Source organism: Pituophis catenifer, unplaced genomic scaffold, assembly GCF_029215685.1.
Source record: "Pituophis catenifer annectens isolate HBS135680 unplaced genomic scaffold, rPitCat1.0.hap2 SCAF_15, whole genome shotgun sequence".
NCBI lineage: Eukaryota > Metazoa > Chordata > Lepidosauria > Squamata > Colubridae > Pituophis > Pituophis catenifer.
The window spans coordinates 20,187,170-20,210,383 of NW_027256895.1; the positions used below are offsets into that span (position 1 = coordinate 20,187,170).

Consider the following 23,214-nt stretch of genomic DNA (forward strand, 5'->3'; position numbering starts at 1 on the left):
ATATATGGAATTCTGATTGACAAAATGGAAAAAAATTAGAATGGTGTTTATTTGGAAATGAAAGATTGTATATAAAAAGGAGCTGTGTTTATTTGTGATTTAAGATTTATGGTGATACAATAGAATGCCAAGTGTTTAGAATAAGATGTTAGATTGTATGATAAAAAATTACTGATTTGATGTTTTTTTTTTCTTTTTAAAGATGTAAATGGATGAAATTTGGAATCAAATTGGTTAAAGAAGTGTGGGCAATTGTACTTATCTAATACCGGGCCAAACCTTAGCTCTTAAAAGATGTATTTTATGTTTAAGATGTTTAAAAACAAATAAAATATTTTTTTTAAAAAAAGATTGACTCCACCGTCAATTAAATGAGGACCTAAATTGATTTGGAAAATATGCTGATGTTGTAAACTGCTCAGAGAGTGCTGTAAATCTAAGTGCTATTATCATTACTGGCTTCATAAATTAAGTCCCTCTATATTTATATATTGTATATATAGATGGTTCTTTTTATATAAAAGTAGATTTGGATCTTTTTCAACTTTACATGGAAACTAAAGTAAAATATAACTTCATAAATCTTGCATTTTGTTTAAGATGCTTCTTTTTGATTTTTGTCATTAAAGGAAAAAACTTGAAGCATCATGTGATTTAACAGCAATGTCCAGAACTTGACATTGAAACGATGTTGTACGTACATAAGTCCATCATGAAACCCCTGAGAAGGATGTCGACTGAAATCAATGGGTTTAGAAAATGTAAAGAATACAGAAATAATGCCAGCAATGTTAATCTCTCCAAGCTGATGATGTGTGTGATGAATAGGAGGGAGCTCATCAAAATCACAGTGAAAGCTGGGATCCTTGCACACTACTTGAAGCAGTACTATTAAGAGTAACTGCACGAATGCTAACATCTTTCATGCGTGTCTTCTTTTTGTGTACAAATATCTCTGTCTGCAATATGATCTTTGAAGTAGATCAGACTGACCTGTCTTCTTGAGATGTTTTTCAAAAAGAAATAGAGAATGTAACATTCTCGTTGATCCTGGCTCCAGTGGTCAGGATTGGGTAGTGACACGCTCCAATTATTGATTGAGTCTGCAAAGCTGAGAAGCTCCTCCCCTTTGCCTTGCCTCCCAGCTTTCTGACTCAATCCGGTTGTGAAAGGCACGTTTGAGCCTAGCTCTGGCAAAAGTTTCCCTTTTGCCACCAAATTTCATCTACAGCTCCCAAAAATTTTTTGGTAGAGCTCCCAGCGCGAAGGGGTTCGTACCCGAGACCGCTGGAGGCCAATTTTTGGCTGGTGAGGACTGTAGGTTCCCAGCTGGTTGAGCCTGGTCCTCACCCTAGCGTGGAGGGCCTGTTCCCTCTACTGCTGCATACAAGGGGCTAGCCTCTTGCCTGCCAGGCAGAGGCTTTGGAGAGGCTATCGGGGATCCGATAGCCAGCAAATTGCGGCGATTTTATCAACGGAGCCGCTTTGGAGGCTGACCACGAGGCCTGAGGCCCCTGTTAGCCGCAGCCCCTGCCGGGCGGCTTCTGGGCTCAATGCAGCAGCGGAGACCCTCGTTCTGCAGCCCCAGCCCCTCGGGTGGATCGGCTCTGCTGATCATCTCCCAATCGCCGGATTCCAAATGTAAGTAAGAGGGGAGTTGGATTAAGAGTCCGGGCGGCCATTAGGGTTTCCTAGGCCATTCGTAATGTTCCGGCGGCCATTTTGAGTGTCCCGGCGGCATTTTAAGTCCGGGCGGCCATTTTGAGTGTACCGGCGGCCATTTTGGGAAGGTCCGGTGGCCATTTTAAGTGTACCGGTGGCCAATTTGGGAAGGCCCGGCGGCCATTTTAAGTGTACCGGCGGCCATTTTGGGAAGGCCCGGCTGCCATTTTAAGTGTACCGGCGGCCATTTTGGGAAGGCCCGGCGGCCATTTTAAGTGTACTGGCGGCCATTTTGGGAAGGCCTCGTTGCGACTAGAGGCCTTGTGAGGGCTAAAGGCCTCTTTAACTGTCGGCCTTGCCCTTCCTTTCAGCTTTCCCTCTGAATCCTGCCCTTCCCTCAGGGGAATTGAGGAGTTCTCATGGCTTCCCATCGGCCTTCCAGATCAGCCAAGCAACCCTTACAGCAGGAAGAACCTGGATCTTCTGACCCTGTTCCTGCTAAGAAAAGCAGAAAAACCCATCATACCACAAAGGGGTCTAAGCCTTCCCAATCATCTGCTTTGTCCAGAGAAGAGCTAAAGCGCCATAAGGCTATTGAAAAGGCGATCCAGAAGGCCATCCAGGCAGCCTCCTTGCAGGAGAAAGCCTCCATTAGCCCCCATCCATCTCCTGGGGTGGCCCTTCTGCAGGTTCAATACCTGCTCCTGCAGGTCCAGCAAATCCGGATCCCCAGGTTCAGCCTGAGAAAGGGGATAATCCGGGCCAAGTTCTATCTCCTGCCTTGTCCCCAGATAGGGACATCCCATCATCTGAAGGGCCTAAGGAGGTCAATGTAACATTATTTGGACCTCAACCTGAAGCTTCTCCTGTCCAGCCTCAACCCCAAGAAAATCCTGCACAGGCCCCCGCCCCTATGGCCCCTCCTTCCTTGGCCTCAGGCAATCAGATCACCTCTGATCTGGCTTCTTTCATCAGGGAAGCCATCAAAATGGGGGTTAGGGAGGAGTTGCAGAAAACCTCCTCTTGGGGCTCCAGTCACTCTTGCTCACAGGTTGATATTGAAGGCTCCATTGTCTCGGCTGCTGAGGCAGCTCTTCATGGACCAGAGTCTCTAGCCCAGGCAGGGTCACCTGATCATTCGGACAGGGAATCCTTAGGAGCTCCTGATCCTCTGGACCAGGATTTGTCGGATGACGAAGGTCTGGCCCCAGACCAACCAGCATTTGTGGGTCTTTTTAAGCCCCAGCTTTTCCGTTCCCTGCTCCACAAGGCCAAGGCTGTCACAGGTCTGGGTTCCTCTCATACCTCATCGATTAATGCGGGGGAAGGCCCTTCCTCTTCCATTCCCCTCTTTGAGGAACCTGCCATTGAATCTGAGGAGATCCCTGGCCCCAAGATATTTAAGGATGTTCTTCAAGGACAATGGGCGGCCCCTGCTTCTGGACCCAGCCCCAATGCTAATGACAGGCGTCTCTATAATTTGGCACCTGAACTGTCCTCTCTTTTGCAGGTCCCTTCAGTAGACCAACCGGTAGCGGAATTGTCAGCCCCCTCTAATTTGACGGGGCCTCCTGATGAAGGTCTACGCCCGGAGGATAGACGGCTGGAGCATTCCCTAGTTAGATCACTCCAGGCTACTGCCTGGTCGGTCAAGGCCTCCTTGGCCGCCTCCTTTTTTAACCGAGCCTCTATCTTATGGCTTCGCCAACTCCAGGCCAGACTCCCGGTCTCCGACCTGAGGACCCACCAAGATATAAGCAAAGTTATAGTGGCCCTAGACTTTTCAGCGGATGCTACCTTAAATTCTTCTCGCTTCGCTGCCAAGGCCATCGGTTCCTCTATAGCTGCTAGACGCTTGCTCTGGCTCCGACAGTGGCAAGCTGATGCTAAATCTAAATGGCGCCTCGCTTCTTCCCCATTTGAAGGGCCCAAGCTTTTCGGCGCTCCTCTGGAGCCCCTTTTGGTGGAGTCCAAGGACAAACGCTGCATCCTTCCTAGCTTGTCCCGGCGATCTGACTTCAGGTCCCAATCCTCCTTCCGCCCATTCCGGTCTCCTGAGGGTGGTTTCTCAGGAAGCCGTCGTCAACGGTTTCCTCCGCCTAGACAGTTTCGACCTCAGGACCGTCCAGGTCACCCTCCTAGAGGTCCTCCCAGACAGCCCTTTCGAGGGGGCAGGGGGCGGGGATTCCGTAAGTCTCGCTGACGGCCTGGTCCAGCTACCCATTGGAGGCCGCCTGGCGTCCTTCGCCAGCCAGTGGGCAGCTACCTCGTCGGACGCCTGGGTCAGGAGGACTATCAGTTCTGGCCTCTCTCTCGAATTCCTCTCCTCCCCCCCAGAGAGGTTTCTTCGCTGTCCCATCTCGCAGAGCCGACCATCCAGGCTCTTGGTGGCCTCTGCCATCCGTCACCTACTAGAGATTCGGGCCATCGAACCGGTGCCCCAGGGGCAGCGCGGACAAGGCTTCTATTCACGATTGTTCGTTATTCGAAAGTCCTCAGGGGGGTGGAGGGCGATTTTAGACCTCAAATCCCTGAACCGCCGGATCGTCTACCAGCGGTTCAAGATGCAGTCCCTCCAGACCATCTTGGAGGGCATCAGGGTCGGAGATTACCTCTCGTCAATCGACCTGACGGAGGCGTATCTCCACGTCCCCATCCTTCCGGCCCACCGCAGGTTCCTTCGATTCTGCTTCTCGAACCAACACTACCAGTACAGGGCTCTCCCATTCGGCCTCTCATCGGCCCCCAGGGTATTCACGAAATTGATGGCCGCCATAGCGGGCCATCTCAGGGCCATCCCAATCCGGATGCAGTTCTATCTGGACGATCTTCTGGTCCAGTCAGTCTCGGAGCCCCAGGCTCTTCGGGATCTCTCGACCACTATCCGGGTTCTGGAGGCCCATGGGTTCTCCATAAATCAGGCCAAAAGTCATCTGGTCCCGACCACTCGTCTCCAGCATCTAGGTGCCGTCATCGACACGGGTCAATGCAAGGTCTATCTTTCCCGGGATCGCCTGACCAGTCTGCGGTCTCTGGTCAGGGCAGTGAGGACAGCGAAGGGCTCTTCCCTGGCCTCCCTCTCCCAATTCCTGGGGAAGATGGTATCTTGCATTGGCATAGTTCCCTGGGCCCGTCTCCACTGCAGGCTCCTGCAGTGGTTCCTCCTCCCTTACCAGAAACAGGGGTTGGGGTCCTCCCATCGATTTGTCCACCTTCCCTCCAAAGTGCTCAGGTCCTTCGATTGGTGGAACTCGGGGGCCCTCCTCCAGGGGAGGGAGTTCAGGGATCATCAGTGTCTGATCCTGACTACGGACGCCAGCCTTCATGGCTGGGGGGCCCACCTTTCCTCTTCCCTCGCTCAGGGTCGATGGACTCGAGCGGATTTAGAGCACAACATAAACTGGTTGGAGCTCCGGGCCATCCACCTGGCCCTTCGGGTCTTTGCCCACAAGGTACAGGGCAAGCATGTCCTCGTCAGGACGGACAACGTGGCCGCCAAGGCCCACGTAAACCGCCTAGGAGGGACCCGATCTCGACACCTCATGGAGGAGGCCGAGAGACTGGGCTCCTGGGCGGAGACACACCTCAAATCTTTGAAGGCAGCCCACATCTCCGGTCTCCAGAATTCTCAGGCGGATTGGCTGAGCAGGACCACGGTGGACCCCAGGGAGTGGTCTCTGGACCCTCCGCTCTTTGCGGAAGTCACATCCTTGATGGGGGTTCCAGTCCTGGACCTTTTCGCCACACAGTCCAATCGACAGACCCAGAGGTTCTTTTCACGGTTTCCGGAACCAGGAGCGGAGGCCGTGGACGCTCTCCACAGCGCATGGCCCCCAGGCCTTCTGTATGCCTTCCCTCCACTCCCGGTCATCGCCAAGGTCATCAGGAAGATGCTACAGGAGAAGGCGGAACTGCTGCTCATCGCCCCCCATTGGCCTCGCCGGCCTTGGTTCGCGGATCTGATGGCCCTCTCGGTTCGGCCTCCATGGCGTCTTCCTCCGGACAGAGTCGTCCTCCGTCAAGGCTCTCTTCTTCATCCGGACGCCGCATGGCTACAACTAACCGCCTGGCGATTGAGCGGCATCTCCTGAGTTCCCGTCGTCTTCCGCCCAGAGTCGTCGCGACTATCCAGGCGGCTCGTAGGCCTTCAACCACTAGGATCTACGACTCCACCTGGAGAGCATTTTCGTCTTGGTGTGACAGACATTCCATCACCTCTACGGCAGCCTCCACGGAGCAGGTCCTCATCTATCTTCAGGATCGCCTTGACTCAGGTTTGGCTCCCAACACACTCCGCAGGCAAGTAGCGGCAATTTCCTCCATTCTTTGCTGTGGTTCACGGGGTTCCCTAGCCTCCCGCCCGCTTATTCGGCAATTTCTCAGGGGAGCCTCCAACCTTCGGCCTGCTCCTCTCCATAGATATCCCACCTGGGATCTTCCTCGGGTCCTGGATGCCCTGACCAGGGCCCCGTTTGAGCCCCTTAGGGAAGTAGGATTACGGTTCCTATCGTATAAGGTAGCCTTCCTTCTGGCCATCACATCAGCCAGGAGGGTGTCGGATTTGGCTGCCCTCTCAGCCCGAGAGGACCTATGTATCTTCCATCCCGACAGGGTTGTTCTCCGATTGGACCCCACCTTCCTTCCCAAGATTAATTCCCCTTACCATAGGGCCCTGGAATTAGTCCTTCCCGACTTCTGCCCTCATCCTACTCATCCACTCGAGAGGGCTTGGCACACACTAGACGTCAGAAGGGCTCTCCGCATTTACCTCCGACGCACCTCTTCTCTGCGCCAGACTGAAGCCCTCCTGGTTTCATTTCAGCCATCCTCCTTAGGCAAGAAGGTATCGGCAGCCACTTTGGGGCGTTGGATCCGCGCCACCATCGCAAAGGCTTATGAGGCCCTCTCCATCCCGGTTCCCCGCCGTATCATGGCACACTCTACCCGTAGTGCGGCCACTTCGGTCGCTTGGGCTACTCAGGCTTCCCTGGAGGAAATCTGCAGGGCTGCCGCCTGGACTTCCCCCACTCCCTTTGTTAGACACTATCGTCTCGATCGGTTTGCCTCGGCCGAGGCTGCCTTCGGGCGCAGGGTCCTCCAACAGGTTCATCTGGGAACTTCCCCACCCCCTCGGGCGGGTCCCTCCCTACAGAGTTAGGCTTGGGCATGTCCCAATCCTGACCACTGGAGCCAGGATCAACGAGAATGGGCGTTGACTTACCTGAACGCTTCTTCTTGTTGCACTGGCTCCAGTGGTCAGCCCCTCCCTGTTGGTGCCCTCGTTGGTGGGGAAGATTCTGTGGATCTCTCTTTCGTTACCTTACAGCTCACAGTGCCTGTCTGCGTTGCTGTCTTTCATCAGAAAGCTGGGAGGCAAGGCAAAGGGGAGGAGCTTCTCAGCTTTGCAGACTCAATCAATAATTGGAGCGTGTCACTACCCAATCCTGACCACTGGAGCCAGTGCAACGAGAAGAAGCGTTCAGGTAAGTCAACGCCCATACTATCAAATCAACTCACAAAGCTTTGGGACTTCCATCCATGGGATGGAATATCATGAGAACAATAAATAGGGTCAGCCCCTCCTTTTTCCATGGAGACCCATAGGATTTGGAAGAGACAAACAAACTAAATCCATTACAATAGAGACACTGTTACCTATGTAAACATCTACAAAACATCTGAGGCCCTCTTGAGGCAAGAAGGAATGAGCCACAAGAAAAATATAATATCTTGAGATCTATAAACCAAAACAGAGATATTGTTATAGTTATGGCCATATGTATAGGCATTGATTGTAGCTACTCTAGATTTATTCTATCCTGTCCTGTCCTGTTCCATTCTGGTCTACTCCACTCCACTCAACTCTCTTTTTTTGTTAAATTTATATTTACTGGGTAGTCCAGGTTGCCCTAATAAAAAACACTTCTCGACTCCATTCCATTCTTCCACTACACTAAACCACACTACTCTCCATTCTCTACCCTCCGTTGCATTCCATTGCAATTATTTTCAGGTAATTCTCCAGAAATTGGGACGTGTATTGCAATACTTGATTGTCATAGGGTTGAATTCTACTATTGGCATATAATCCAGTAGAATACTAATTTACAAAGATTGCATTGGGAAGCAGTCAAATGACAGTGTGCTAAGCATACAGCAGAATGAAGATTGGTTTACTGGCTGCATAACAGAGGGAAAGAAATCAACTTTGGTAAGGGCTCAAACCATTAGTTTTATACAGGAAGTGCTCAACCTATGACTGCAAATGAGTGCAGATTTTTAGTCATAAGTCATGATGCTCATGGTAAAGGTATGATGCTCATGGTAACAACAACCCATAAATGATGCTTGCATGACTGTAAGATGCTGCAAGCACCTATAAATGTGGGTTAATTGCTGAGCATTCAAAATGATCATGTGACTGTGGAATGGGTGAGTTGACCATCAGGAGTTAAATAGCTCTGAAGATGTCTATAATATCTTTGAACTGACACTAAGGAACTGAAACTTGAGAGTAGCTGCAGGTGGCAGTGGTCAATGAAGGAAGTATTTTATTTTATTTATTTTATTTTATTGAATTTCTATACCGCCCTACTCCCGAAGGACTCAGGGCGGTGCACAGCCATGAAATAAAACACATAGATATACAAAATTTAAAATCGAATAAAATGAATTAAATAAATTTGGCTGAATTAATACCCATAATTTAAAATACCCATAATTTTAAAATACATTAAAAATTTAAAATTTACACTTAAAAGGGAGAAGATTTAGGCGAGGCCAGCTTGATGAAATAAAAGCGTCTTCAACTCGCGGCGGAAGGTGCGCAGATCCGGAATCCTCCGTATCTCTGGGGGGAGCTCATTCCAGATCGTCAGTGCCCCCACAGAGAAGGCTGTGTATGTAGTTTTTGCCACAATCTTTCTTTTTTCTTTTTTTTTAGTTTTTAAAAAACAAACTTTATTAGATTTAAAAAAAATAAAATTGTATAAAACATTCACAACCTTAAAATACAATCAACAGTATCAACAAACAACAAACAAAGTATATATAATGTATATAAGTACACATATATACAAAAACTTATTTTCCTTTTTTTCCTTAATGACGGTGTATAATTATTACTTTTAATTTCTTACTAAATTTTGACTTTACCTTCTTTTCCATTGGTTTATCCACTCATACCAACTGTCCCATATCTTAAAATACTGTGAGTCTTCCTTATCTTTCAATTTCAACGTTAGTCTATCCATTTCTGCACATGTGTAAATTTTTTGAATTATTTGCTGCTCCGTTGGCAATTGATCTGTTTTCCAGACTTGTGCTAGGGCTAACCTAGCTACCATAATTATATGTAATATTAGGTACTTTTTTTCCTTTCTAATGTTTTGTTTAAGCATTCCTAACAAAAAAAATTCTGGTTCTAACTCAATATCCTCGGCAATTATTTCTGATATCGAAATTTTTATTTTTATCCAATATTTCTTAATTTTTGGGCAAAGCCACCAGAGATGAAAGAAGATTCCCTGTGCTTGCTTACATTTCCAACACATTGGATTAAGATTTGCATACATCCTCGCCAATTTCGCAGGGGCTAGATACCATCTGTACCACATCTTGTAGTGGTTCTCCTTATATGCTACGGATTTTGTTATTCTATAATTGGTTTCCCATACCCTTTCCCATTCTTCCAATTGTATGTTTTTGCCAATATTCCTTGCCCAAGCTATCATTTGCCCTTTGACTAGATTTTCTGCTAGGTTGAATTCTAATAAGTATTTGTAAATCTTTGAAATCAAATTTCCATCTTTAGCTCCTAATAATTTGTCTAGTCGGTTGGGATTTATTTTGATTCCTCCTTCCTCATTATCTTTATTGTATCTAGTTTGTATTTGTAGGTAGGGCCACCAATTTATTTCTATGCCTTGTTCCCTGAGTTCCTGCTGTGTTTTTAATCTTCCTTGGGGATCCAGTAATTCTTTATATCTTATTAATTTATGGGGGGCTAGTGTGTTGGGTGCATTGCCGCCTTCAATGCAGATATCCAGCCAGGAACCTTCATATAGTGTTTATTTTTAATTTCAAACCAAGTGCCAATCAGTGAATTTCTTATTATGTGGTTTTAAAATGTTTATAGATTTTGTTCCCGGTGTTCCACAAGAAGGCATGCCACCCCTTTAATAGATCGTGGCCTTCCAATTTTAATAGTCTGTAATTATCCAAATTGAACCACTCCTTAATCCATGTTAAACTCGCTGCCTTATAGTATTTTTCCCACGCTGGTAGGCCAAAACCCCCTCTAGATCTATCATCCTGTAATATGTTTAAATTTATTCTTGGCTTTTTTCCCTCCCACAATCTTTCAATCCAGTACCCCTTTCAGATTTATGAAATAATTTGATACAATTTTTATTTTAAAAAATAAAAACAGATTTACAAAAACAGCAAAGAGAACCTACAGGAGGTTTAATGTACTTTGCAGAGAGTTGGTACATTTGGATGTCCGATGGAATTTGAATTTACTAGAATTATTTTTGTTCCAGAGATTTCATTGGTCTTTGCTACTAAAGAGAAAACCTCATTACCAGCCGGAAAATCCTTTAAATTTACCCCATGCTTTAACAGCCTAACAAAACAATAGAGTTTTGGGGGGGAACTTCAAGGTTTTCTACCTATCAAAAAGGAAAGCCAATAGCATTCCTTCAGCGTTTTCTAGTCCAACCTCCTGCTCAAGAAGGAAACCCAATAGAATTTTGTAGGTGACCACTACACAGGATGTGCACCAGAGAATTCCTTCTGTCCAATTACTTCAGAAACAATCCATAGATCTGTCAGGGTTCCGATGGATGCCCTAATTAAATCATGAATCTCGAGCCAAGCTTCAAAAGAAATCTAGTTATTTATTAGGAGCTTCATGTTGGCACATTCCTAAGTAAAGCTAGCTCTGACCCTATGTAATTTATATTCCAATTATGACTCTGTTTCCCCCCCCTCCCCCACCCCCCAGGGTGTAATATCAATCACATTCGCCAATGGAGCAATTTTGCGGGTTGTAGAGGTCACTCCGCTTTGGCATCTGCAGGTAACCCTGGGATACAGCCTTGGGAGAGATAAGTGTGGAATGTGCATCTGTCTTTGGCTACTGTGCCATTTTGCAGGTTTCCCATTCCCCCTGGCCTATAGCAACTCGAGAGTAGGCCAGGGATGATTTGTGAATTGATATCTTCCCTATTTAAACAAAAGCTTTATTTGTATTTAATCCCATTTCTTTTTCTTTATGAACATTCTAGTGTTCATATGAATTAAGACACAGACAAATTATAATTCACATTTAACTTATATAAGTAGTCAGAGCTTACCATCACATATGTCAATAAATCAATTTGTACTATTATTTATTTTTTAAATATATGTATGTTAAAGTACCTATGTATAATTGACTTCGGAAAGAAAAACAGTTCTGCCCAATCCAAATATAAGGGACAGGGTAAATATTGCAACATAGCAAGTCAAATATAGCTGCACATTGTTCTCTAACTTAATTGTGCAAGTGGAAAACTTCTCCAAAATCTACATATAAAGGATATGAAGCAAATGGAAAGAGTTGTCAAAATTTCTTTTTCATGAGCTGATGTTTATTGTTCAGTTCAGGTCTCATCACGATGATAAAACACTTGGGAAGAAAGATGCACACCAATAAGCCAGCACTGGAGGAGATCATGGAGAAGATCTCCACGGCCAGCATGTATTTTCCCCTTGTGCTTAGATACGTTGGAATAAAGCACAGCCAAACACTGCAGAAGACCAACATGCTGAAGGTGATGAATTTGGCTTCATTGAAGCTGTCAGGTAACTTCCTAGCTAGAAAAGCAGCAGAGAAGCTAACCAGAGCAAGAAAACCCATAAAGCCCAAAACACAGTAGAACATGATTGATTCCTCATTGCACTCCATGATCACTTCTTCAGACATCGACTTCGTATCAAAATCTGGATATGGTGGAGATGTTATCAGCCACGCAGCACAAAAACCTATTTGGACAAGGGAGCAGGCTACAAGAATGAAACTGATCATTCTTCCCCCAACCCATTTCCTCAATTTGGAACCAGGTTTGGTGGCCATGAATGCTAGAACCACAACAAAGGTTTTGGCGAGGACACAAGAAACTGCCACAGAAAAGATGAGGCCAAAAGCTGGTTGTCGAAGGAGACATACAATCTTATCGGGTCTTCCAATAAATAGAAAGACACAAAGGAAAGAGAAGAGGAGAGAGACTAAGAGAGTGTAGGTGAGATTCCGGTTGTTGGCTTTGACGATGGCAGTGTCTTTATGTTTCATGAAGATTATTATTACCAAAATTGTTAACAAAGAAAAGCAAAGAGAAAGAACAGTCAGACTGATCCCTAAGGGTTCTTCGTAAGACAAAAAAGTGATCCGCTTTGGAATGCACATATTTTTTTTAGGATTTGGATATTGATCTTCTGGACATGGAGAGCAGTCATCCTTGTCTGAAAAAGAACAGAGTGGAACTGATATAGTTTATTTATTTATTTATTTATTTATTTATTATATTTCTATACCGCCTTTCTCCCGTAGGACTCAAGGCGGTGTACAGTGAAGAAAAATATAGACATACAAACATCATAAAATTGCTAATTAAAATTATTACTTAGTTTGGTCAATTAAATAAAACCCAGACTTAGATCACATTTAAAAAATCATTCACATGTTCATATGTTTAGCCCCGCCTGTTGGAACATCAGGGTCTTGAGGGCATGGCAGAAAGCACGGAGATCAGGGATATTCCGTATCTCCGGGGGCAGTTCATTCCAAAGGGTTGGAGCCCCCACAGAGAAGGCCCTCCCCCTGGGAGTCGCCAGTCGACATAATTTGACTGATGGTACCCTGAGTAGTCCCTCCCTGTGAGAATGAACTGGTCGGTGGGAGGTTATTGGTGGCAAAAGACGGTCTCATAGGTACCCAGGTCCTAAGCCATGGAGCGCTTTAAAGGTGATAACTAACACCTTGAATCGCACCCGGAAGACCACCGGGAGCCAGTGCAGCTCGCGTAGGAGATGTGTTACATGGGCGTAATGAGCTGCGCCCATAATCACCCGCGCGGCTACGTTCTGGACCAGTTGGAGCCTCCGGGTGCTTTTCAAGGGGAGCCCCATGTAGAGAGCATTACAGTAGTCCATACGGGAGGTAACTAGGGCATGAGTGATCATGCGCAAGGCATCCCGATCCAGAAAGGGACGCAACTGGCGGATCAGGCGAACCTGATAAAAGGCACCCCTGGCCACGGCCATCAAATGATCTTCTAAAGATAACCGTGAATCCAGGAGGACACCCAAGTTGCGGGCCCTCTCTGTGGGGAGCAAGATCTCATCCCCTATTGTCAGTGATAGTACCAGCTGACTATACCGGGACGCCGGAAGCCACCGCCACTTGGTCTTGGAGGGGTTGAGTCTGAGCTTGTTTCTCCCCATCCAGATCCACATGGCCTCCAGGCAACGGGACATCACAGCAAGGGCATCATTGGGGTGGTCTGGGGTGGAGATGTATAGCTGTGTGTCATCAGCATACTGATGAACACTCATCCCAAAACCACGGATGATCTCGCCTAGTGGTTTTACATAAATGTTGAACAAAAGGGGTGAGAGGACTGACTCTTGCGGCACCCCACAAATAAGGTGCCTCAAGGTCGACCTCTGCCCCCCTGCCAACACAAACTACGAACGGTCAGAGAGGAAGGAGGAGAACCACCAAAGCACGGTGCCCCCTATTCCTAACCCCTCCAGCCGGTGCAGTAAGATACCATGGTCGATGGTATCAAAAGCCGCTGAGAGATCTAATAGGACCAGGATAGAGGAGCAACCTCTGTCCCGAGCCCTCCAGAGATCATCCACCAATGCGACCAATGCCGTTTCCGTGCTGTATCGTGACCTGAAGCCCGACTGGAACAGATCCAGATAGACAACTTCATCCAGGTATCGGGGTAGTTGTCGCGCCACCACACTCTCAACAACCTTCGCAACAAAGCAAAGATTGGAGACTGGACGATAATTTGATAATATAGCCGGGTCCAGGGAAGGCTTCTTGAGGAGGGGGTTCACAACCGCCTCTTTGAAGGCGGTGGGAAAGACACCCTCACTCAGAGAAGCATTTATAATCCCCTGGAGCCAGCCTCGTGTAACCTCCCGGGAGGCCAGTACCAACCAGGAGGGACACGGGTCCAATAAACATGTGGCAGCATTAAGCTTGCCCAGAATCCTGTCCATGTCCTCAGGAGCCACAGAGTCAAACTCTTCCCAGATAACGCTCTCAAGACCTGCCCCCGCCTCCTCCCCTGGATCTACCCAATCGGAGTCCAAGCCTTCCCGAATCTGAGCGACTTTATCATGCAGGAATTGTACAAAATCCTCAGCTCGACCCTTTAAGGGATCTTCCCGTACCCCCACCTGAAGTAGGGAGCGGGTCACCCTAAACAGCGCAGCTGGGCGGTTCTCTGCAGATGCAATAAGAGCGGAGAAGTAGCTAGACTTCGCCGCTCTTATCGCCACTAGGTAGGTCTTAATATAAGATCTCACCTGTGTTCGGTCAGATTCAGATCAGCTTGTCCTCCAATCGCTCTCCAGGCGTCTTCCGACGCTTCATCTCTCTCAGCTCCTCGGAAAACCAAGGAGCTAGACGAGATCGGCATTGGGTCAGAGGCCGCAAAGGCACAACGCGGTCCAAGGCCCCAGTAGCCGCCCTGACCCAGGCGACCACTAGGTCCTCAGTCGAGTTGTGAGCCAGAGTCTCAGGAAATGGCCCAAGCTCCATCAGGAACCTTATTATTATAATCAACCTCAGTTGATTATAGATAGTGTTGTATTCTTGTTGCTTAGTCCCATTAAATTTGGAAATTTCCTACCCTTCTCCTTTGATATTTTCCCCTCTGGACACAGATGGCAATCATAGCAGCAAAATGACTCTCCTTCTTTCTTCGCCTTGCTGTATCCTGTCTCACAAGGATCATTACACAAAGATAGAGGTAATGCCTATCAATGAATGAAGAAGAATATTTTAAGATACAGAGGGGAAAGGAAGTGCTTGGAGAGATACTGTTAGTATCTGGAGAGATAGCTTGGAGAGATACTGTTAGTGTGGAATCAACAGAACAAAAATGGATTAATAAGCAGAAGTAGTGTATTGACATCATTTTGATATGGAATTGGTTTGAAATTGGCTTTGCGAGTTGACAAATAATTCATTAAATATCTATCTTTATTGGTGTCTATGGGCTTTCATAACTATCATCCCTATTATCCAAAGCCAATTTCTGTGCTTGAAATCTCCAGACTGATGAAATCTGGTATACTGGCAAAATATTTTGAGATACAGAGGGGACAAGAAGTACTTAATAATCAGAAGTAATGTGATGACATCATTTTGAGATGTACCAGTAGTTGGTCTCAAATAATAATTCATTAAATATCCATCTTTATTGGCATCTATGGCCTTTCATAATTATCATCCCTATTATCCAAAGACAATTTCTGTGATGTTAGTTAACAATGGTTTTCTCAGCCTCTGAATTTTGAAATCTCCAGACTGATGAAATCTAGTACACTGGCTTGCAGCTTTTACTTCAAAAACCATGAAATACATTGTCCATAATTAACAGAGGGCCAACGTAAATATTCTACACCAACTGCAGATTTCTTTTCTTTTCTTCCTGAGGACATTTGTACTTAGTCTATTCAGAGATGATGTTCTGGGAACTTTCATCATTTTGACATGGACTCAGTCTGAAATAATAATTCATTAAATATCTATCTTTATTGGCATCTATGGCCTTTCATAACTATCAACCTCACTCTCCAAAGACAATTTCTGCGCTGGTTAGTTAAAGAAGTCAACAGACTGGTGTAATGTAGTACACTGGATTTCAGCTCCTATTTCTAAACCATGGAAACATGGTCCATAACTAACAGGGCCAAAATAAAGGGTACAATGTTTTATACCAACTATTAGAAAAGTAAACATTCTTACAGATAATGTTTTCCTTCTCCAGGACATTTCTACTTAGTACAAACTTTATTCAGAGACATTTATTTTCATTAGTAATCATATTTTTATTGTATACAAATGAAGACAGACGAATCTAGATTGAAACAGCTAACCTGATTAAAGCCCACTGGCCACGTGATGGAATCTACAGAAATATTGAAGAACTCATCCGCTGGAGCTGTGGGATCTACCATTCCAACTTTGACCCTAAGAAAAGACTGGTTTGGGAATGTGATCCAGTTGATAATATCATATCCACCAATGAATTCTCCATTTTTATCAAAGGAGATCTTCTCACCAACACTGTTGTTGAATCTGATGCTTTTCAGAAAAGAATGAACCTGAAATACAGCAACACAGAAAAAGGGACAAAGAGAGAACAGGATAAAGAGAGGGAAAATAATTCATATGTTCAAAAAGTGGATGCCACTTTAAAGAAAAAAAATATAAAAACATGTTTTTGGTTGTAGGCCAATACCAATCAAATAACATAACATTTATTCCAAAATAGCAGTAGAGGTAAATATCAATTACTGAAATAAAATTAGCACAGAATCTCAATATAAAAAGGCAAAAAAAAACCCCAAAAGCCAACACTTAGTAGATTAATTGTTAAAACTACTTAAACTAGATGAATTCTGATAAATATATAAGAAATACAATGATGCATAAGACTACAAAAGTTTAATCCTATTTTTACTTCTAAAGAGCTATGTACTTGCTCTAGCCATGCTAAAGTTTGATTTGAATTATTGCAGTTACAATCCAACAGACTAGAAGCAAGATAAATAATAAGATAAAAGAAAATGTAGCTGAAAAGGTATATGTGTATTTATGCATGTATGTATGTATACACACTACACATACATACAGCAAGACTTACTTTTTCAGTAAGGGTATTTTTTAATCTTGTTCTTGTCTTCCATTTTTAAATATGTAATTTTATATTGAAAAGAGAGAGAGAAATGAGCATACGGGAAATTGAGTTATGTTGATCTAGATGGGCTCAGGATCATTTCACTTAAAGGAGTCATATGAATTCAATGAATTCATGGCTCTCATAAGAAACACAGCTACAATGTCTGATATTCCCATTCCTGGCCAGCTAACAAGAGACTAAGGAAATCAACCTCCCTCCATCTCTAGAGCTAATAGGAATGGTCTTGAAGGACAGAATGGAGAGCCACTATCAAGGCAACAGTCAAATAAGAACTTGAGCCTGGACCAAGAAATATAACTTGAGAAAATATTTCAGTTACACCCACATCAAACAAAGAATATGAGGGACATATATAAGCACTCTCAGAGTTGTAGGAATCTAGTACTATAAAATTAGTCCTGACCTAAATGTTATTGGTTTCTTAGTCAACATTTTTGGGTCTCAGTAAATGAGGCAGCAGAACAACACATAAATGCAAGTTTGTGTAATGACTGCTTGTTCAACAATCATTTGAAATTGAAATGTTGCAGAATGAACGGCACGTATGACTTTCTTGAAATTCTCACTGTCATAGCACCCCTGTCATATGATCACAATCCTAGATCTTGGCAACTGGCCTGCATTTGTGAGTATTGCATCCTCCTAGATTTAAATGGTTGTGATTTGCAATCTTCCTTGCTGGCTTTCCATAAGCAAAGTCAATGGGAAAGCTAGAAAGAAGTTGGAAGTTGTTCTGTTTGGAATTTTATCGCCAAAATTTCAACATTGATCTTACCAGAGCATAATACATTTTCCCACATTGCTTTTGTCAGACCTAATGTAAGTTTATTGCAAAATGTAGCCAGGCTTGAATGTTTTTTCTTTCTAAGAAACACTTTCCATCTTGCCACCCTAACCCACAGCCCAGACATGAAGAATATAGGAGATTGTTGTCACATATAGGACACAATCAGTACTTGCCAGAAATTCCTGCTATTCCTATAATGCTGTTATAAGCCTCTTGGCAGCCTATTTTCTAATGGTTTTCATCAATCTTGGAGGGACATCTAATTCTTGGTAATGTAACTGTTGTGCCATATTTTCTCCACTTGTTGATGACTGCCTTCACTGTGTTCTATGATATATCCAGTATGTCAGAAATTATTTTGTAATCCATTCTTCTGACTGATACCTTCCTACAATGAGATCTCTTTGACGTTTTTCTTACGCTCTTTATAGACCATAGGTTTTCCTGTAAGAGGCATCTGAGTAAGTGTCAGAAAAATCCTACTAGAACAGCTGCACTTTACACAAGCTATATTAGAGACATTTGAATTGATGCAGGTGTGTACTGACTACTAGTTTCCATCAGTTTGAATGTGATTAATTATGAATTAATTATCCACACTTACAGGAAGATGTGTACACTTATGCAACCAATGTATTTTATATGTTTATTGAATATGTTTATTGTTATTTTTCCCCATAAAGGTTTCAGTTATTTTCCAATTGAATTGTACAGCTTTCAGACTTAATGTCAATACCTCTAAAAAGTATTATTTGCTAAAGTTTACTGACAGATGTTGCAAGTACTGATATGGTGGTTTCTGCACTATTCTAATTACAAACCTACCTTCCACCACACTTGATTGCGAATCTGTTTTCTTCCTTCTTTCACTATTTTTTTTCCCCTGGATTTGGATAAATACAAAGATTGCAAAGCATGTGCCACAACATGGACTGCATTGTAAATATTGTAACTCTGTCCACTCATGTGTGTTTCAAACACAGATGTGGGAAGGGTCTCAAGCCTCTCCTGTCCAGTACATTTCTTCTCATAGTTCTCCATTTTTGAGTTTGCAAAGAAACAATCAAATGCCTGTTCCCAAAAATCTTTCCGAAAATGATCGTGTTGGTTGTTGTTTGGACTTAAGTTCTGAATAAATTCCTGGAATTCTGGTACTTTCTTTGTGTGAACTGCAAAGGATAAAGCACCATGTAGGAAACTGATATTGCATGATTTATGAACAGACATTGAAGTGTAATCTGTCTGAGCAGTTATAAGCCAAATCTTATTCTTCCTTGGTATATCCTCCACTTCTGAAAACTGGAGGAAAGTTCTCAGAACTGATAAGGACTGAATTTCACCATATAAGATTATCACATTGGCTGTGCTGTTCATGAGAACATGGTATATATGTAATCCTTCCTCCATAGTATCAGTAAAGTCACTGTAAAAAGCTACATTTGGTAACTCTGCTATGAATTCAACACAGATGCCATTCTCAGAAAATGAGGGAATCACCTCCTGGACAAATTTCTCTCCTTTCTCATCTTTTACAACAAGAATTCCAATCCAGATCCATCTAAAACACAGCAGTAGCTGCAAGAGGCCCTTACGTTGATGGGATTCATCTGGAAACATTTGTTGGAAGAAAATTGATTGAGTCTCTTTATCCATGACTGGAGCAGAGCCATATATCAACTACAGAAAAATAAACATATGCAATTGCAAAGAATTGCAAAGTTGTATGGGAGTCTCTGAGAACACATTCAATTTTAGGGTGCTCTTGAATTTGTGCATTGAAACATTGTCTAAATAATTTTGTTCATTTCATGACTACCTTGGCTTCAATCTTAGTACTCAAGAAATGTTTTTCTTCCTCAAAAACTCTTATTGTTGTATTGTTGTTGTTTTTGAGGAAACATAAAAATGACCATTCTGGAAAAGGAAAGAATAAGTTTCAACTTTACTTCAATGTAGGAATATTTACCTGGGAAGGAGAGTATTTGTGGCTTGGGACTGAAATGAGAGGTCTGTAGCTTGGTTATTGTTCTTGCTGATATTCTTATTGTTTTGCAGATGTTTCATTTTTTTCTGCATGAATACAACCAAGCTCATAGAGCACCAAGGACTTCTCATATTTACCTCTTCCCAAAATTCCCATTGTCTGATCAGGTTTATCATTATTTGTATTCTCTGCTAATCCAATCAAGTATAAATGATTGCTAAACATTATGAGGCTCTCTTCTTTCTACCCCCTTTAATGGATAAATGATTTCCTAGAGAGGGAAACATCTCTATGGAAACCCAGGACACCCAAAATGCCACAGGTGTTGTTGTTTTTTTCCTCAAGAAAGCTAAAACCTGGGATATACATTAATACTAAGTCTTCCTTACAGTCCAAATAAATACTTTGGACCTTTAGGAAGTCTGATCATTTCAAATCTCTGTTTGCTTTTCAAGAAACATTTCTGTCTCCATCCTCTCCACATCATCAATGCATATTTATTCTTTTTCTCTTTCTATTAACTTTTACCTTTATTTGGAGTTTGAAATTCAGTTGATTACTTCAACCAAGTTAGATCATTAGAACATCTTGTACTTTTGCTATTCACGCAAGATAAAGTTGACATCTTGGATGCCATGTCTTCATCTGTGGTCATAAATGCTCACTGAATAACAAGGAATAGATGATTCTATGCCAGCTGGATTCAAGTAATCAATATTGACAATCAGCCATTTTAAAGTTTCCTTTCTGAGTATGTATCAAAGAGTTATATACAGCCTGAGCTCTTTATCATAAAAGCAAAACAATCCATGTTTGTTCAGAAAGTGCTGTAGAACTTCAACACATCTTACCTGAGGAACTTTGTAGATGCACAGAATGGTCGCCATGTAGAGACAGATGTCTGATCCCCCCATGACTGCAGCTAAAGTGATTGGTGCCCCACAGATGTAGTTAGGGACAAATCTGCCCTGTCTCTGGTTGAAGAGAAGCACCATTGAGGCAAGGTATGTCCAACTTGGACTGAAATTACTATTATAAAGGTGGAAACCCAGTGTGACATTGGGTAGGATCTGGGCATTTTCATTGATCTCTTTAAGAGCATACGTTAGGGCAAGTATATGCTGGTAATTCTGAAAGGATACTCTGCAACAAACATTACATAATATATTAAGAAAGATATTATTTAGAATATGCAATGTTTCAGTAGAATATTCAGTGGGACATACTATTGTACTATATTTAGTGCAATATATTCATCCTTCTACTAGGATCCTGGAAAATGCTTAGGACAAATATAGTGCATATGTACTACTCTAGAACTTGTGATTATATATATATATATATATAACCAGCAAACACTGGCTTGAGGTTGGAAGAGTTATTTTGTAATACATGAGAAATGCCTAGTAGCAAATCATAGATTCCTAGAAATTCATTTTATTCAAAAGAATGTAATTCTATTTTGTTACAAATAAAATCAACTGAGAAGGGGTAATCACTGGTCTTACATGCCATACATATTTTAGTGGTAGTTACACCTTCATAATTTTATCTGTTTCCACAGTCTATACTTAGAAATAATTCAGTACGATTAAATGAGCTTTGGTCTTTTTATTGACTGATTAATCAAACAATCTCAGGGTGATTCTGGGCAGCTTTCAAATAAAAAGTTTTTATCCACTTCATGTGGAAAGTGAAATGGAGGTTGACCATAGATTGATACATCTGTTATTAAGAGGGATGTTTCAGACACTTTTTCAATGACAAACTTTCAGGGAAATATTTTGATCACCATTGTGGCTGAACAGCAAGTTATAGAGGTTGATTATAAATGAAAGATGTGCTTACATAACTCCATCTTGAAGTGCCTGAGAAGGGTGTTGACTAAAATCAATAGCGTCAGAAAATGTTGAGAATACAGAAATAATGCCAGCAATGTTAACATCTCCAAGCTGGTGATATGTGTGACGAATAGGAAGAGGCTCGTCCAAGTTACACTTGCAGACCACTTGAGGCATTATTGTTAACAGTAGCTTCATGAATACTAACATCTTCCATGAGTGTCTTCTTTCTGTATATAAATGCACCTGTTGGCAACAGCATCCTTGAAGTAAATCAGACTGACCTGCCTTCGTGAGATGTTTTTCAGACAAAAATAGAGAATGCAACATGCTACCAACTTAAATCACAGAGCTTTGTGGCATCCAGCCATGGTTTGGAATAGCTTGGGGAACATTAATAGCATTCTTCAGGCTCAGTTCTTCCATTTTGCCTGAAATCCCATGAGTTTGGAACAGGAATGCAGGTAATGTTTAATTATAGTTGAGATAATAACTTATTCAGAATTCTGAGCTCTTGAACTATGTCACAACTGAAAAGAAAATATGCCTGGTTCCCTTGAGACAATAAGCATGTGATATCTCAAGAACATTGGATTAAAATTTGAAAAATCTCCCCAAATAGAAACACAAGATTCAAAAAAAACCCATGAGTATTAATGTTCATAAAGTATAATTAAAATTCCTGTACAGACAAACGTTGGTTCTTATGGACATGTCTGTATCATTTTCTTTGCAAATATTTTAAGTGGGCTTCAATTGGTATTGTTGGACAACTCAATTTAGGCTACACTTCTGGCATTTCAGTTTGTCTTTTATCTAAAAGCGGCGGAGAAGAGGCCTAGAGAGCTGTTGGAGGTCCCGTCGTTCCAAATCTGATCACACTCCGTTAAGATCCTTTACACGGTCTTATCTAGTGGAGATGGAGGCAGCGAAGCATTCTTACTTCTCCACCCTCATCGCGTCCGCAGATAATTGCCCGGCCACTCTGTTTAGGGTGTCACGCTCCCTTTTGAATCGGGGAGCGGGGGATGACCCTCTACGGAGGTGTGCCGAGGAGTATAGTCAGCATCTGCTGGACAAGATTGCTCAGATTCAGGACGGTCGGGACCCTGACTGGGCAGGGTCAGACGAGGGAGAGACAACAGATCTTGTCATCTGGGAGGATCGATCCTGTTACCCCTGAGGAAGTGGACAGGATCATGGGGAAGCTGAGTGCTACCACATGTTTGTTGGACCCGTATCGCTCCTGGCTTGTTTACGCAGCTTGGGAAGTTACATGTGACTGGATCCGGGCAGTGATTACTGCATCCCTGGGTGAGGGTAGCTTCCCCGCTGCCTTGAAGGAGGCGGTGGTGAGGCCCCTCCTCAAGAAACCTGCCCTGGATTCAGCCATTTTGAATAACTTTCATCATGTCTCCAACCTTTGCTTTATTGCAAAGGTTGTTGAGAGCATGGTGGCACAGCAGCTCCTGTTGGCCCTGGAGGAAGCAGATTACCTAGATCCGTACCAGTCGGGTTTCAGGCCCAGGTACAGCACAGAGACAGCATTGGTCGCACTGGTGGATGATCTCTGGAGGGCCCGGGACAAAGGATTTTCCTCTGCCTTGGTCCTATTGGATCTCTTGGCAGCCTTTGATACCATCGATCATGGTATCTTGCTGCGACACCTTGAGGGATTGGGGGTGGGGGGCATTGTTTTACGGTGGTTCTCTTCCTAGGTCTCGGGGTGTTCGCAAGTGGTGTTGGATGGGGGCAGAGGTCGGCCCTGAGACCCCTCATTTGTGGGGTGCCCCAGGGGTCAGTCCTCTCTCCCCTTCTGTTCAACATCTATATGATGCCGCTGGGGGAGATCATCCGTGGTTTTGGGGTGAGGTATCATCAGTATGCTGATGATACCCAGCTTTTTATATCCACCCCGAAACAGCCCAGTGATGCCCTCGACGCGAT

The 23,214-nt window shown here is 43.7% G+C and overlaps 1 protein-coding gene across 1 annotated transcript; it reads right to left on the minus strand.

Moving 5' to 3' along the window:
• Positions 1 to 11,269: 11,269 nt before the first annotated feature.
• Positions 11,270 to 20,313, minus strand: LOC139324274 (vomeronasal type-2 receptor 26-like). The gene is made up of 5 exons (XM_070953994.1): positions 20,278 to 20,313; positions 18,268 to 19,119; positions 15,829 to 16,056; positions 14,577 to 14,703; positions 11,270 to 12,168 (listed from the first exon to the last, which is right to left on the minus strand). Exons 1-5 carry the CDS (start codon positions 20,311 to 20,313, stop codon positions 11,270 to 11,272), a joined length of 2,142 nt encoding a protein of 713 aa, XP_070810095.1.
• Between the last annotated feature and the right edge of the window lie 2,901 nt (positions 20,314 to 23,214).